This window comes from Schistocerca americana, chromosome 4 (genome assembly GCF_021461395.2).
Source record: "Schistocerca americana isolate TAMUIC-IGC-003095 chromosome 4, iqSchAmer2.1, whole genome shotgun sequence".
NCBI classification, from domain to species: Eukaryota; Metazoa; Arthropoda; class Insecta; order Orthoptera; family Acrididae; genus Schistocerca; species Schistocerca americana.
Window position 1 is genome coordinate 386,119,318 of NC_060122.1, and position 13,554 is coordinate 386,132,871.

The 13,554-nt window shown below is 48.3% G+C and overlaps 1 protein-coding gene across 1 annotated transcript in view; it reads left to right on the forward strand.

Annotated features, from left to right (window-relative positions):
• Positions 1–13,554, forward strand: part of LOC124613986 (methyl farnesoate epoxidase-like) — a 326,569-nt gene that overhangs the window by 139,374 nt on the left and 173,641 nt on the right. The window contains exon 4 of the mRNA XM_047142773.1: positions 11,171–11,358. Within this exon, the coding sequence (XP_046998729.1) occupies positions 11,171–11,358 (188 nt within the window). The remainder of the gene's footprint in view (positions 1–11,170; positions 11,359–13,554) is intronic.

The following is a 13,554-nucleotide window of genomic DNA, read 5'->3' on the forward strand; positions in this document are numbered from 1 at the left end:
GTGCCTAATAGAAATGTTTATTAAACCAAGTATTACTTGTTTAACTCCTACTATTGGACTTCCTTTTGCTGCTTTGCAGGTTGTCGTCTTGAACTTACCAATTGTGGTATATTTGTCTACAACAGAATTTGCAAATTTAAAATTTTCTTGAAACTACACGTTTATATAAAACACTTTTATTGGAGCCATTATTCTACAAAATTGGTAAGTCCTGTCACGGTCGCCACATGCGACCGAACCGCCGAATCTTTCCATCAGTAAATGGGGTATGTTCTCAAGTGACTCCGTTGTTTTAACCCCTCCACTGACAGAATGACCTGCTTCCTACTTCCGTATGTATAAAGCCCATACGGACTTGTAGCTGTCACGCCTTTGCGCTTACTGCTACGTATTTTAACCGTAAATAGCTCAGCCCTAATGGTAAGAGTTAGTAGTGAATTCTGGCGTTATTAATCTTTGAAGACAGCACAGCTGCCACAAGCTCAGCTCACTTTCACTCCACTCCTACCCTCGCCATTACACCACATTAACTAGGTGCTACATAGACCTTGCTAAATTCACTTGCGTATACATTTCTGACCGTTACTCGCCAGTATTTACCTATTGGATTAGTACACTCCTAACCGGACTATTTCTCAAAGAGCTGTGATGATTGAACGGGTTCGATCCACGGCCTACAGTGCCCTACAGTTCACACGGTAACACTGCCTACCTGACCCACTTAACTTGGTAGTGAGCTTATGTATCCAATCACCACTGCTAGCAGCAGTAGATAATCCTATCAGCACGACGAGAGCAGCAGACTTACCGTCGAATCCTCCTGAAAATACTTATAACTACGGTCGCCAGCTCTGAAGGAGCAAAAGAATAAATCAATTTTTTGGCTCGTTTCAAAGTGAAACGCCTTGAGTTGAATTTTAAACTTAATTCTGAATATTACTATTTCTGATCATTCTAGGTGATTCTACAAAGCACATACTCTCTCAATTTCTGTGAGTTGGCTTGGTAATTAGCACCAAGACAATTTAAGCTACTTAGGTTAACAGACTTCTACCCTTCAACTTATTTAATGATTTTTGGATATTACTCTTTGGACAATTGCTATAGAATTAGTTAAGTGACTTTACTTGAAAGGTTACTCAGAAAAATTTAAGTAACTATAAATAGGCGACTCATTCTGGTATGACCATTGCTCTTTTCAAAATTCTTATACGCTAAAGTATTCTACACCCAAAAGAATTGTAAATGGAAGAGGCGATGGTGGCCTCAGTCTGATTTCACTACACTATGTTTCAGGTTACTACACTTTACAATGAACAACATGCGTCGTAATTTTACTCATTACTATATTCTGTCCTCTGCACTTGCACAAAAGAAAACTGGTATTCTCCTTTTACATGTATACAAAGTTTGACTTAACAATTTCAAGCAGTCTTGCCTTGGGTAGACGTGTCGGTGCTGGTGGTGAGATGCATGTGGCTAACGCAGCTCTTCCTCTTCACGCCTCGTGCCCTTAATGGCGGCTGGAACTACGAGCTGTAGCACTCGTATAAGCTACTGCGCGTCCGCCATAAAATCTGGGCGCAGGAACTCTTACAATCAGCCCCAGTGGCATAGAGACGGCGTCAACAACCATTCGTCACGTTCCACTCCACAAACGGCGACGATATTCTCCTTTTCGCTGTTGCACAGTCACTTTTGCGTGAGCACAGTTATGCACGCCCGCTCACGTCAACACTCCCCAGGCCATTCCATTGTTCAGTCCCTGTGTCTCCAGCTACCTCTAGCTATGATCGTATCACCAAGAGTGGGGGCGTTCCCCTACCACCTTTTCACCGAAATCATTTAGTATTTAAGAATATTTATATTTATTACCCTGGAGTTCATACCAGTCATAATTTACTACTAGCGCTTTATAACATTAAATCATACAGTAATAACTTATAATTACCAAGAAAAAGAACACATTTGACTCCAAGAGCGAGTGCATTGTCTGAGACAGCGCTAATTCCCAGTTTCGCCAATAGATGGCATCAGGGTGCACTCCCTGGCAGTCTCACACCAGCGCGCCCGTTTCCGACGCGCGGGCTCCAAATTACTGTCAGCCCACCATCATTTCAGTTCCGTTACAAACAGAACAAGGAAATTAGAATTTAGAAAAACAGACGTAGCTGGTAGAATACTTAACTTTAATCCATTAATGATGAACGTCGGTTTTGACGGTACATGATTCACAACATCAATAGTAACTGATAATGGCGCCTTGCTAGGTCGTAGCAAATGACGTAGCTGAAGGCTCTGCTAAACTATCATCTCGGCAAATGAGAACGTAAGTAGGCAGTGAACCATCGCTAGCAAAGTCGGCTGTACAACTGGGGACAGTGCTAGGAAGTCTCTCTAGACCTGCCGTGTGGCAGCGCTCGGTCTGCAATCACTGATAGTGGCGACACGCGGGTCCGACGCGTACTGCCGGACCGCGGCCGATTCAAAGGCCACCACCTAGCAAGTGTGGTGTCTGGCGGTGTCACCACATTACTCTCCCGCAAATCGGCCTACGGTTGTGGTATAAGGCTTCCGCCCGGCGTGGGGAGGACCCCATGTTGACGTATGCGACGAGGTGGGGAGCCTAACAACAGGCGAGGCTGTGCCACCCGAACCCTGCCATTCGGACCACGGGGAGCTAGGAAAGGCCTGAAAACCTGCTCCAGGGGCGCGCCAACATACGGTGTATGCGCCCGTAGAGAGACAGGAGGGGCCGAAGGCTCGACCTCCATCGGGCCAGGGCACCCGACGGGCGAAGACACGTGGTCCGGAGCGGGCAAGAGTTCCATGTCGGAGGACAACTGGTCCCAGGAAGCGATCGGCGGCACGTGACCCACGGAGGCGCCCGGCGGCTGCAGCAAAGCGTCCACTGCGGGCGTCGCCGGCGGGAGAACAGGCGGCGGCGGCGGCGCGTCGCCATGGGGCAAAATGGAAGGCAGCGTCGGTAACACCTGGGGCTGAGGCGAGCCAGTAGATCGGTCCCCAGGGCGCTGACCGGACGGCACCGTCGCTGAAAGCAGACGGGGAGCGGCAGATCCTGTGTGACGACAGAGGCGCAGCTGGTTGAGATGCCGGCGCACCTCACCAGAGGCCCCCAAAACCAGCTACATAGCGCGTCCGAGGCAGCGAAGAATGCGCCGTGAACCTCGGTAGTGGCGGTAGTAGACAACGTCGCCTGGGGCAAAAGCAGGTGTCTGGCGCTGCACAGGAACCTGATGCGGCGGATGTAGCAAAGACATCAAGGTTCGATGAGGGCGACCGTGGAGAAACTCAGCCAGCGAGCGACCATCTCGGGGCTGAGAGCGATACGAGGACAAAAAGAGCAATAGCGCGTCCTCCCGAGAATGCGACTCTTTCAACTTCAACATCTGTGACTTGAAAGTCCTGACCAATCGTTCAGCGGCACCGTTTGACTGTGGCGAAAACGGCGAGGACGTCAGATGTTGAATACCATTGGCCTTGCAGAATGACTGAAATTCTGCAGACATGAATTGTGGGCCATTGTCGGAAGCAATAGTCTGTGGAAGACCTTCAATGCAAAAGATAGCAGATAACGCTTGGATGGTGGCAGATGACGTCGTGGAAGACATCCGGACAACAAAAGGAAATATACTGAATGAATCTATCATAACCAACCATCGAGCATTCCAGAATGGACAAGCAAAATCGATGTGTAAGCGTTGCCAAGGGGAAGTGGCTTTTGGCCATGCAAAGAATTTCCGCGGTGGTGCGGATTGTTGTTTGGCACACATCATGCAAGAAGAGCACATATTCGTAATCGTGGCATCGATTCCGAACCAAGTACAGTGCTGACGATCAAGTTGTTTAGTTCTCACTACACCCCAATGTCCTTGGTGGAGAAGCTGTAAGACAGAGGACTGTAACGAACGTGGGACCACGACCCTGGACTGATCATTATCAGAACTCAACAGCAAAACACCACGTCGTACAAAAAGTCTCTCCTTGTGAGCAAAAAATCGGCGAACCAACGGGTCCCCGGTCCGTGACTTTGACAAGGGCCATTGCGTAGCAACAAAACGCAGAACGGTAGCTACACGACGAAAATCAATCGGAAACGATTCGACCACGTCATCTGTTTCCGCATCAATGAACATGCAAGCAAGTTCGGAGGAATCGAATGCCCTATCCTCAGCAACAGGCAAGCGGGACAATGCATCGGCGTTTCCGTGCTTAGCAGTGGACCGATACAAGATATCTTAGCGGTACTTTGAGAGGAGTATAGACCAGCGAATGAATTTCTGCGCTGTACGTGGAGGTACAGGCTTGCTCGGATGAAAAAGCGATGTCAAAGGTTTGTGGTCTGTGATTATGGTAAAGTGACGACCATACAAGAAATCATGAAACTTTGTAACACCAAATACCAGAGCCAATGCTTCTTTCTTGATCTGTGAATAATTTCTTTGCGCAGACGAGAGCAATTTGGACTCAAAGGCAATAGGTCGATCGTGCGATCCATCTTTGTGCGCAAGCACAGCACCGATCCCGAAATCCGATGCATCCACCATCAACAAAAGGGGCTTCTGGGGGTCGAATGGCGTAAGGCAAGTATTGGAAAGCAACGCCGATTTCAACTGGCGAAAGGCGCGTTCGCATTCCGTCGTCCAGACGAACGGAACACCTTTACGGCGTAAGCGATGAAGCGGAGCTGAAATGGAAGAGGCATGTGGCACATATCTGTTATAGTAATTAATTTTTCCCAGCACACTCTGCAGCTGCTTCAAATTCTGCGGCGAAGGCAAGTCTTGTATGGCATGAAGGTGCATGGGACTGGGATGTGTATGCCTTGGGCATTGAGTACATGTCCCAGGTATGGCAAATCATGAGCAAAAATCACACATTTGTCCTTCCGCAAGCGAAGGCCATTTTATCGCAAGACCTGAAATAATGTTCTGAGATTGGCTAAATGTTCTTCTTCCGTCTTTCCGGAGATCACAATATCGTCCAGATAGTTTCCTGCAGTAGGGACCGACGCACAAACAGTTTGTAGGTATTGCTGAAACAATGCAGGGGCAGATGCCCACCCGAATGGCAGTCGTTTGAATCGATACAAACCAAGATGTGTGTTAACCACCAAAACGCGCTGGGATTCTTCGTCCACTGGTATTTGCAAGTATGCATCTGCTAGGTCCAACTTCGAAAAATATTTCCCCGGGCACAGTTTGTCAAAAAGATCTTCCAGGCGGGGTAAAGGAAAAGTTGCAGTCACTAGTTGTGGATTCACTGTTGCCTTGAAGTCCACACAAAGTCTCAATTTTCCGGAAGGTTTTGGCAAAATTACTAAGGGTGATGCCCAGAGAGAAGCCTGCACACGTTCAATTACACCTTGTGATTCCAAATCATGTAATGTTTTTGTGACCTCATCATGCAATGCGGGGGGGGGGGGGGGGGGGGGGAGGAACATTGCGCACTCTGAAAAATTTCGGTTGCGAATTTACTTTCAGTTCCAAATGTACTTTATAGTTCTTAGCGCAACCGAGGCCCGGTGCAAAAATGTCTGCAAATTCTTCACATAGGCGAGAAACACTGTCTGAAGGCACAGTCTGTTTCACTGATAGGACCTGATTTACTGTAGACAATGTAAACAACTGAAATAAATCGAAACAAAACAAGTTCACTGCAGAAGAAGAACGAAGGATGTAAAGTGACAAGTTTTGTTTGTCCTTTGTATGTTGCAAGAAGGCTGCACTGTCCTAACACAGGGATATCTTGACCTGAATAACTAGTTAACTTAACATTTGCGGCACGCAACGGAGGTGTGCCCAGCTGTTTGTGCATGTCTTGATTGATCAGTGAAACTGCAGCCCCGGTATCAAGCTGGAATGGTATCACTTTGCCGTTAATGTCCAAGTCCAAAAAAAGTTTATTGTCCTGCTGACGACAAGAGCGACTGTCTCGTGCAACGTGAACTGACTCTGGTACAAAATCACTTGCGACTTGACGGGAGTTCTGGCGATGTCGACGCACACTATTTGTGGGACGAACACAGTCACTGTTAGAGAGAGTGACACTGAGCGGAGTGGAATGAACTACATGAATTTCCATGGGCGAAGTTTCACGAGCCTGAGTATCCTTGGTTCGAATCCGGCGTGAAACAAAGGGCCTGGAATGGTTGTGAGTTTCCGATCTGAGTTTTTTCTGGCAAACACTCTGAACATGTCCTTTTTTATTACAGAAAAAGCAAATAGCTTGGCGTGACGGGCAATTCTCACGCGAATGTCTAGTAGCGCACTGCGGGCATGATTTTAGCACTGCATTTGCTTGCCAGCGTGGCACATGTGGCTGAGAGCCTGGCGGCAGCGGCGTGGCTGGGCGTGAGGGCTGTTTACTGCTCCGTGCAGCTCACCCGGCGGGCTGGTTAACCTGACACACGGGTGGCGAAGTTTCAAATGATTCCTGAGCAAAGTCAAGTGTTTCCTGCCGATCCAATATGTCCATCACTTGTTGAAGGGAGGCATTGACTAGTTTCAAAATCTGTTCCCTTATACGAACATCAGAAACGTTCTGTGCAATTGCATCATGGAGCATAGTATCTGAATAAGGGAGTCCACATTGACACTCAAAGCACAATCCCTAGTAAGGCCTTGCAAAGTTGCAACCCACTCCCAATTAGTCTGACCTGCCGTATGTTTTGTACGAAAGAAGGTATACCTTTTCGCAACTGCATTGACTGATTCATTGAAATATGCATCTAATGCAGACAAAATCTCTTCGTAGGACATAGTTGCTACGTCGTGTCGGGGAAATAATTTGACTATCACACAGATGATAACAAAAAAGTGTGCCGCTCGTTACCTTGAATTCTGTAGGCGGCAAGATGGAATACAAATTGGCGTGACCACTCCGTCCAGCTTTCCAGTGCAGCATCAGAAGGTCGAAAAGTTGGTGCAACTGTGTGTTGTGGCTGCGTTAGCGTTGGAGCGGCTGCTGCCGCATCGTTTTGCATCGAACGTTGACCCTGGACGAGCTGTCCAAGGGCATCCAGTAAGGCCTGCATCTGCTGATTCTGTAAGCGATAAAATTCGGACAGTACATCTGGAGATTGTGGCGAAGCCATTTCACAAGTAAATCAGGGCAATATCGATAAGAACGCGGTTTTGCCTTGTCGCTAACGTTGTGGTTGGCAAGAGAGCCAACACCGTTTTACTAAAGGAGGCCGAAATGCACGCGTTTTAGCTCACGCAGGGTGGCGTGAGGTCTGGAACAGGACAAGGAAATTAGAATTTAGAAAAACGAACGTAGCTGGTAGAATACTTAACTTTAATCCATTAATGATGAACGTCGGTTCTGACGGTACATGATTCACAATATCAATAGTAACTGATAATGGCGCCTTGTTAGGTCGTAGCAAATGACGTAGCTGAAGGCTATGCTAAACTATCGTCTTGGCAAATGAGAACGTATGTAGGCACTGAGCCACCGCTAGCAAAGTCGGCTGTACAACTGGGGCGAGTGCTAGGAAGTCTCTCTAGACCTGCCGTGCGGCGGCGCTCGGTCTGCAATCACTGATAGTGGCGAAACGCGGGTCCGACGCGTACTGCCGGACCGCGGCCGAATCAAAGGCCACCACCTAGCAAGTGTGGTGTCTGGCGGTGACACCACAGTAATGATGATTTCGACTGACGTTTGTAAATTATTTGTAATCTGATGTAGGGCGTGAAACTATTTTTACATCTGCTATCACAAATCTAGACCATGATCTGATACATATTCATAGACCAGAGTTCGTTAAACTATGTAGGTACAAAAAAACTCCATTGAAGTAATTACTCACGAAATATTTCTGAAATAATAAAACAGAGGTGATTTGTTTTCAGCTTGCTACGTAATGATGTACTCGCTTATGTGCCCCGATGCGGACACACAGAATGAAAATTATTAAAATCTTTGCAACTTATGCAGAGTTTTACCATGTTTCGAATATCCAATGTTAATCTTTAGAAGAACTCGACTCCCTGGGCTGTGTTTAATAAAAATCTTATTATACGCCTTAATGGCAAACAAGAATCAAATTAGTTTAAACACTGTTATTAGTCCGATATTTGGTTTACGATACTATTTCTATAACATTGGTCATGGGGCCTGAAGATGGCGTAGTGAAACGCCGAAACACGTGCATTATATTCAAATCATAGACGGCCAAAGGCATTTCTAATTTTGCATTTTACACCCATAATTAGTGAACACTAGTAATAAATTACAAGTACGACTAGAAAATGACATATTAAGCTATGAGAGAACTAGCAATACAGGAGCACATGCTCTGTTCAGCTCTGCAAACAAAACGTGAACACAGTATTGTTTTAAATGTGAATGTATGCTTTCCCGGCGTATACAGCTGGCGAAGAGTTCTCGGGCTTCCAGCCGGGTGGCGGTGTCTTCAAACTGCGACGAAAAAAAATGGTTCAAATGGCTCTGAGCACTATGGGACTCAACTGCTGAGGTCATAAGTCCCCTAGAACTTACAACTAATTAAACCTAACTAACCTAAGGACATCACACACATCCATGCCCGAGGCAGGATTCGAACCTGCGACCGTAGCGGTCGCGCGGTTCCGGACTGTAGCGCCTAGAACCGCTCGGCCACTCTGGCCGAAACTGCGACGTTTCGACGAGTGACATACTCGTCATCTTCTGGCGAAGTGCCGAGACTTTGCTGATGCCGGTCCCTTTATACCTGCGGCGTGCCCCCACCACCTGGCCACGGGAGGCTGGGTCCAGAGGAGCCGGCGGGCGGGGTGGAGGGGGAAGCGGGTGCGCCGTTCGTGTCTCCGTGAGAGCATTCCGGTCGCGTCTCGTGAGCTGGACGGTTGTTGGTGCATTCCTGGCGTATTGCGGCTAATGCTGGATTCCAGGCCGCGCTCAGTTGATATCCTTCGTCCCTGTTCACAAGATTCTCGTGGACCCGTATTTCTATTGATTCTTTAATGACGCTGTCCCAATAGCTCCCGGCTCGGCACAGCACTCTGGTATTCTCGAAATCAAAGGTGTGGTTTTCTTTGATGCTATGTTCAGCTATAGCAGATTTATCTGTCCAAGTTGGACATGCCTGGTGTGTTCCTCGCACCTTTTCGAGATGCAGCTCTGCGTTTGTCCAATGTACTGTACACCACATTCGCAGGCAATGCTGTATATACCAGGTGTGTTGAGTTCGAGTGGGTCTTTAGCTGAGCCCAGCAGCTCTTTCATCTTTGGCGGGGGTCGGAAGACGGTATTTATGATTGATTTTCTCAGTAGCCCCCCCCCCCCCCCCCCCCCCCGATTTTGGCTGATATGGGCCCCAAATATGGAAGAAAGGCGAGTCTCTTGTTAACTTCCTCTTCTTCCTCTTCCTGAAAATTGTCAGCCTGTCTCCTCTTGAAGGCCCTACCAATCTGTGTTTCACTGTACCCGTTTTTCCGAAATACCTCTCTTAGGTGGTGTAATTCGTCTGAGAGGCTTTCTTTGTCACAAATGACGCGCGCCCTATGTACCAAAGTGGTCAGTACTGACTGGCGTTGCGCCGGATGGTGGCAGCTGGTTGCATGGAGGTACAGGTCTGTGTGCGTCTTCTTTCTACATACTGAATGGCCCAGCGTGCCATCCGCTTTCTTCCTGATCAGTATGTCCAGGAATGGAATACAGCCATTCTCTTCTACTTCCATCGTGAAGGTGATATTCTCATGTATGCCGTTTAGGTGGTCCATAAACTCCTCCAGTGCCTGCCTGCCATGCTGCCAAATCACGAAAGTGTCGTACACATAGCGGAAGAAGTGCCTGGGTTTACGGTGAGCAGTTTGTAGTGCCACCTCCTCAAAGCGTTCCATATAAAGATTCGCGATCCCTGGAGCAAGGGGAGATCCCATGGTCACTTCATCCACTTGTTCATAATGTTCTCCATAGCACTTGAAGTAGGTGGTCGTAAGTGCATATTCAAAGAGCTTCACTGTTTCAGGCTCGAAGTGCTGGTTAAGGAGTGCCAAGGCGTCTTGTAGAGGTACTTTCGTGAACAAGGAGTTGACGTCGAAGCTCACGAGTAGGTCATCTCTCTGAATTCGGATGTCCTTCAGTATTCTTACGAAATCTGCGGAGTTTTTCACGTGATGACTGCTGTGTCCCACCAGTGGTTTTAATAGTGTCGCCAGGTATTTGGTCAGTTCATAACTGTGCGAGTTGATGGTGTCCAGAATCTTGGGCAATCCATACAGGCGCGGTGTCGTTGGCGCTCTGTGATACAGCCGTTTCTGCACTGCCTCTGGTAGATCTGAGTCCTTCAGTAGCGCCACGGTTTTCCTGGTCATTGTCGATGTAGGGTCTTGTTGAGTTTCCTGTGTGCTGGGTCTTGCACCAGAGAGCCGATTTTCTGTTGGTAGTCGACTGTGCGAATCAGCACCGTCGCATTTCCCTTGTCTGCTGGGAGAACCATGATGTCAGCATCATCCCTCAGTGCGCGGATAGCCTCTCGCTCCGGCGCAGTAATGTTGGCTTTCGGGAGTCGTGTCTTGTCGATGATCCTGCAGGTCTCCCTTCGGACCTGCTCAACTTCCTCCTTGGGTAGGCCCCAGACTGCTTCCTCTATGCTGCTGATGATGTCTCGTTTCGGTGTGGTCCTTGGTACAGGTGCAAAGTTCAACCCTATCGAGAACACCAGGGTGCTGTGCCGAGCCAGGAGCCATTGGGACAGCGTCATTAAAGAATCAATAGAAATACGGGTCGACGAGAATCTTGTGAACAGGGACGAAGGTTATCAACTGAGCGCGGCCTGGAATCCAGCGTTAACCGCAATATGCCGGGAACGCACCAAGAACCGTCCAGCTCACGAGACGCGACCGGAATGCTCTGACGGGGATACGAACGGCGCACCCGCTTCCCCCTCCACCCCGCCCGCCGGCTCCTCTGGACCCAGCCTCCCGCGGCCAGGTGGTGGGGGCACGCCGCAGGTATAAAGGGATCGGCATCCGCATAGTTTCGGCACTTCGCCAGAAGATGACGAGTATGTCACTCGTCGAAACGTCGCAGTTTGAAGACACCGCCACCCGGCTGGAAGCCTGAGAACTCTTCGCCAACAGTATTGTTTGTTATCGGTGGTGAGTACACCGTACACTGAGGTCTGGCCGTGGTTTCTGAGCAGGCTACCGCTTCCCGCGCGGCGACCAGCTGCTGCAGACGCTGTTGGACCTGCAGGACGTACGTTCGCGCGCCTTCGACATGACTGGAGGCAAACTCAGCGCCATGCCGTGGCTGCGCTTCATCCAGCCCGAGGCAACGGGCTACAACGCGATCACCAAGTTCAACGAGATAACAAGCGCCTTTTGTATGGTAAGTACTGGTAGTCAAGTCGTGAATCATGCGCTCAGTGTATAAGGATAAAACTTTGTAGTTAACTGGGATAAAGAAACGGAAGCGCTTGAAAATTTGCCTGGTGGCGAGGTAAAGCTAGCCGCCTGACTTGAATAAAACCCGTATCTCAATGCTGTGAAAATACACACACCCCCAGGAATTGTCACTCTCCGCATCACTCGCAAGGATGGCAGAATGCATAAGAAACTATTTGGCACTGCCTCTCATGACAATTCATGGGTTGACCCACTTTGCATAATTTACAGTATATTGAATAATCTCTCCCAACAATGTGGTTAAGTACGGGAAAACATGTTCTATAAATTACTGAAATGAAAGTGAAATTTAGTATAACAATGGGATTTATTGATTTAATGCACAAATGAACCGAATTCTCAGATACTACGATAATGCATGACCAGTGAAGTGCATAACAAGTGCAACTAGTTTCCATGAATAATTAGGTGGCAAAGTTGAAATGGGCGGATGTCAAATGTTTGTAGGTCCCTTTCCCCCACTGTGAGTGGGCTGACTATCCTAACATATTGCCAATTCCTTAGCACGTGGTACAGTGACTAAGTAACAATGTTCAGCTACAAAATCCCACATGCAATTTAGATCCGCTGTGTACACTATGCGTGCAGAAGCGGTACTGAGGGGTGTAGTGTCTTGCGGTCGGCAGATAAGAACTAAATCAAATTTGAACACACACATTAATTTACCAAAAATATGCCTTCTTGGCATTCACTCATTTCCAAACGTAAGAACAACAAGAATCACAACAATTCTTGAGATGGTACAAGCCAGATAAGAGTTTAAGATAACGAAAAGAGCCACACAGAGTGGCTGCGTGGTTTGAGGCGCCCGCAGGAGGTTTGGGTCCTCCCTCAGGCATGGGTGTGTGTGTTGTTCTTAGTTTAAGTAGCGTATAAATCTAGGGACCGATGACCTCAGCAGTTTCGTCCCTTAGGAATGCACATACATTTAAACAATTGAATAACGGAAAGAAAATACCAACCAAAATACTACTCTACACAGTTACACAGATACAACTTTCTACTGCAAGCTACGGCGAATGTCAATTATGCTGGAGCTGTTATAAGTATTGGCTTGAGCTGTCCTAGCCGGTCTGACTGCTGGCGTGCTTACAACGCCGATTCGGCGGAGAGCTACATGTAGTCACATTAGTTCCAATTGGTGGCTCTCTGTCACATGGCTTTTCACAAAGTAGCTCCGTGTTTATGCGGAAAGATTGTTGGTGTTTACATCCACTGTCGATGTTTTGGTCTGAGCTCTGGAAGGGAGGTCAGCCGTCCACCTTGCTTATCTGTTGTGTGGGCCCTCTAACTGATAAGGGGTCACTATGACATTTCTACCCCTGGAAAAAGAATGCACAGCACCACAAACGTCCAGAGGAGTAGGGGCATCCAGATCGACATCCATAGGTTTGTGGCCATCAGGGGCAAGAGGCGGCAATGCAGCAGTGGCAGCTGGCAGCTGAGGCAGCAGCTGAGCCAGAGGCGGAGGCAGAAGCGGATGTTTCATCACAGAATGGCCGGCGACAGGCAATGGCAGCTCCCTGGGGCGTCATGGTCTACCAGACGGGGGCAGAGCTGGTTGAGGTGCCAGCGGGCAGCAGAACCGTTAGCCCATTGTAGAAACACCATCCACAGAGCTTGGTGATGACAGCAGGCTCCCAGAGCGCCTGTGGATAAGATCCACTTCCAGATCTCCTACCTGACGTGAAAAGAATGCGCCGAAGTGCGAGCGAGAGGCTGAGAAGTCTCAGGAACAAGGGCAGATATGGGAGAGTGGAATGGTGGACCGTGAAGTATGTCTGCTGGACTTTTAATGACATGGGGGGCAGCATGGTATGTAGCCAAAAACAGAAGCATGCCCTCCTCCAGTGGGTGATGGCTCAGCAGCTTATCAAGCTGGTTCTTCAACGCCTACACAAAGCATTTTGCATGGCTGTTTGACACAGGGTGAAATGGGGACGTGTAGACGAGGGAAATCCCATTGGCAGCACAGAATTGCTAAAACTCGGTCGAAGTAAAGTGTGGACCATTACCCATAACGATCGTTTTTCGGAGTCCCTTGACAGTAGAGACGCACCAGATAATTTTGATAGTCTTAGCGGAAGTGGTGTTCATCATGCAGGATATGAAAGGGTAT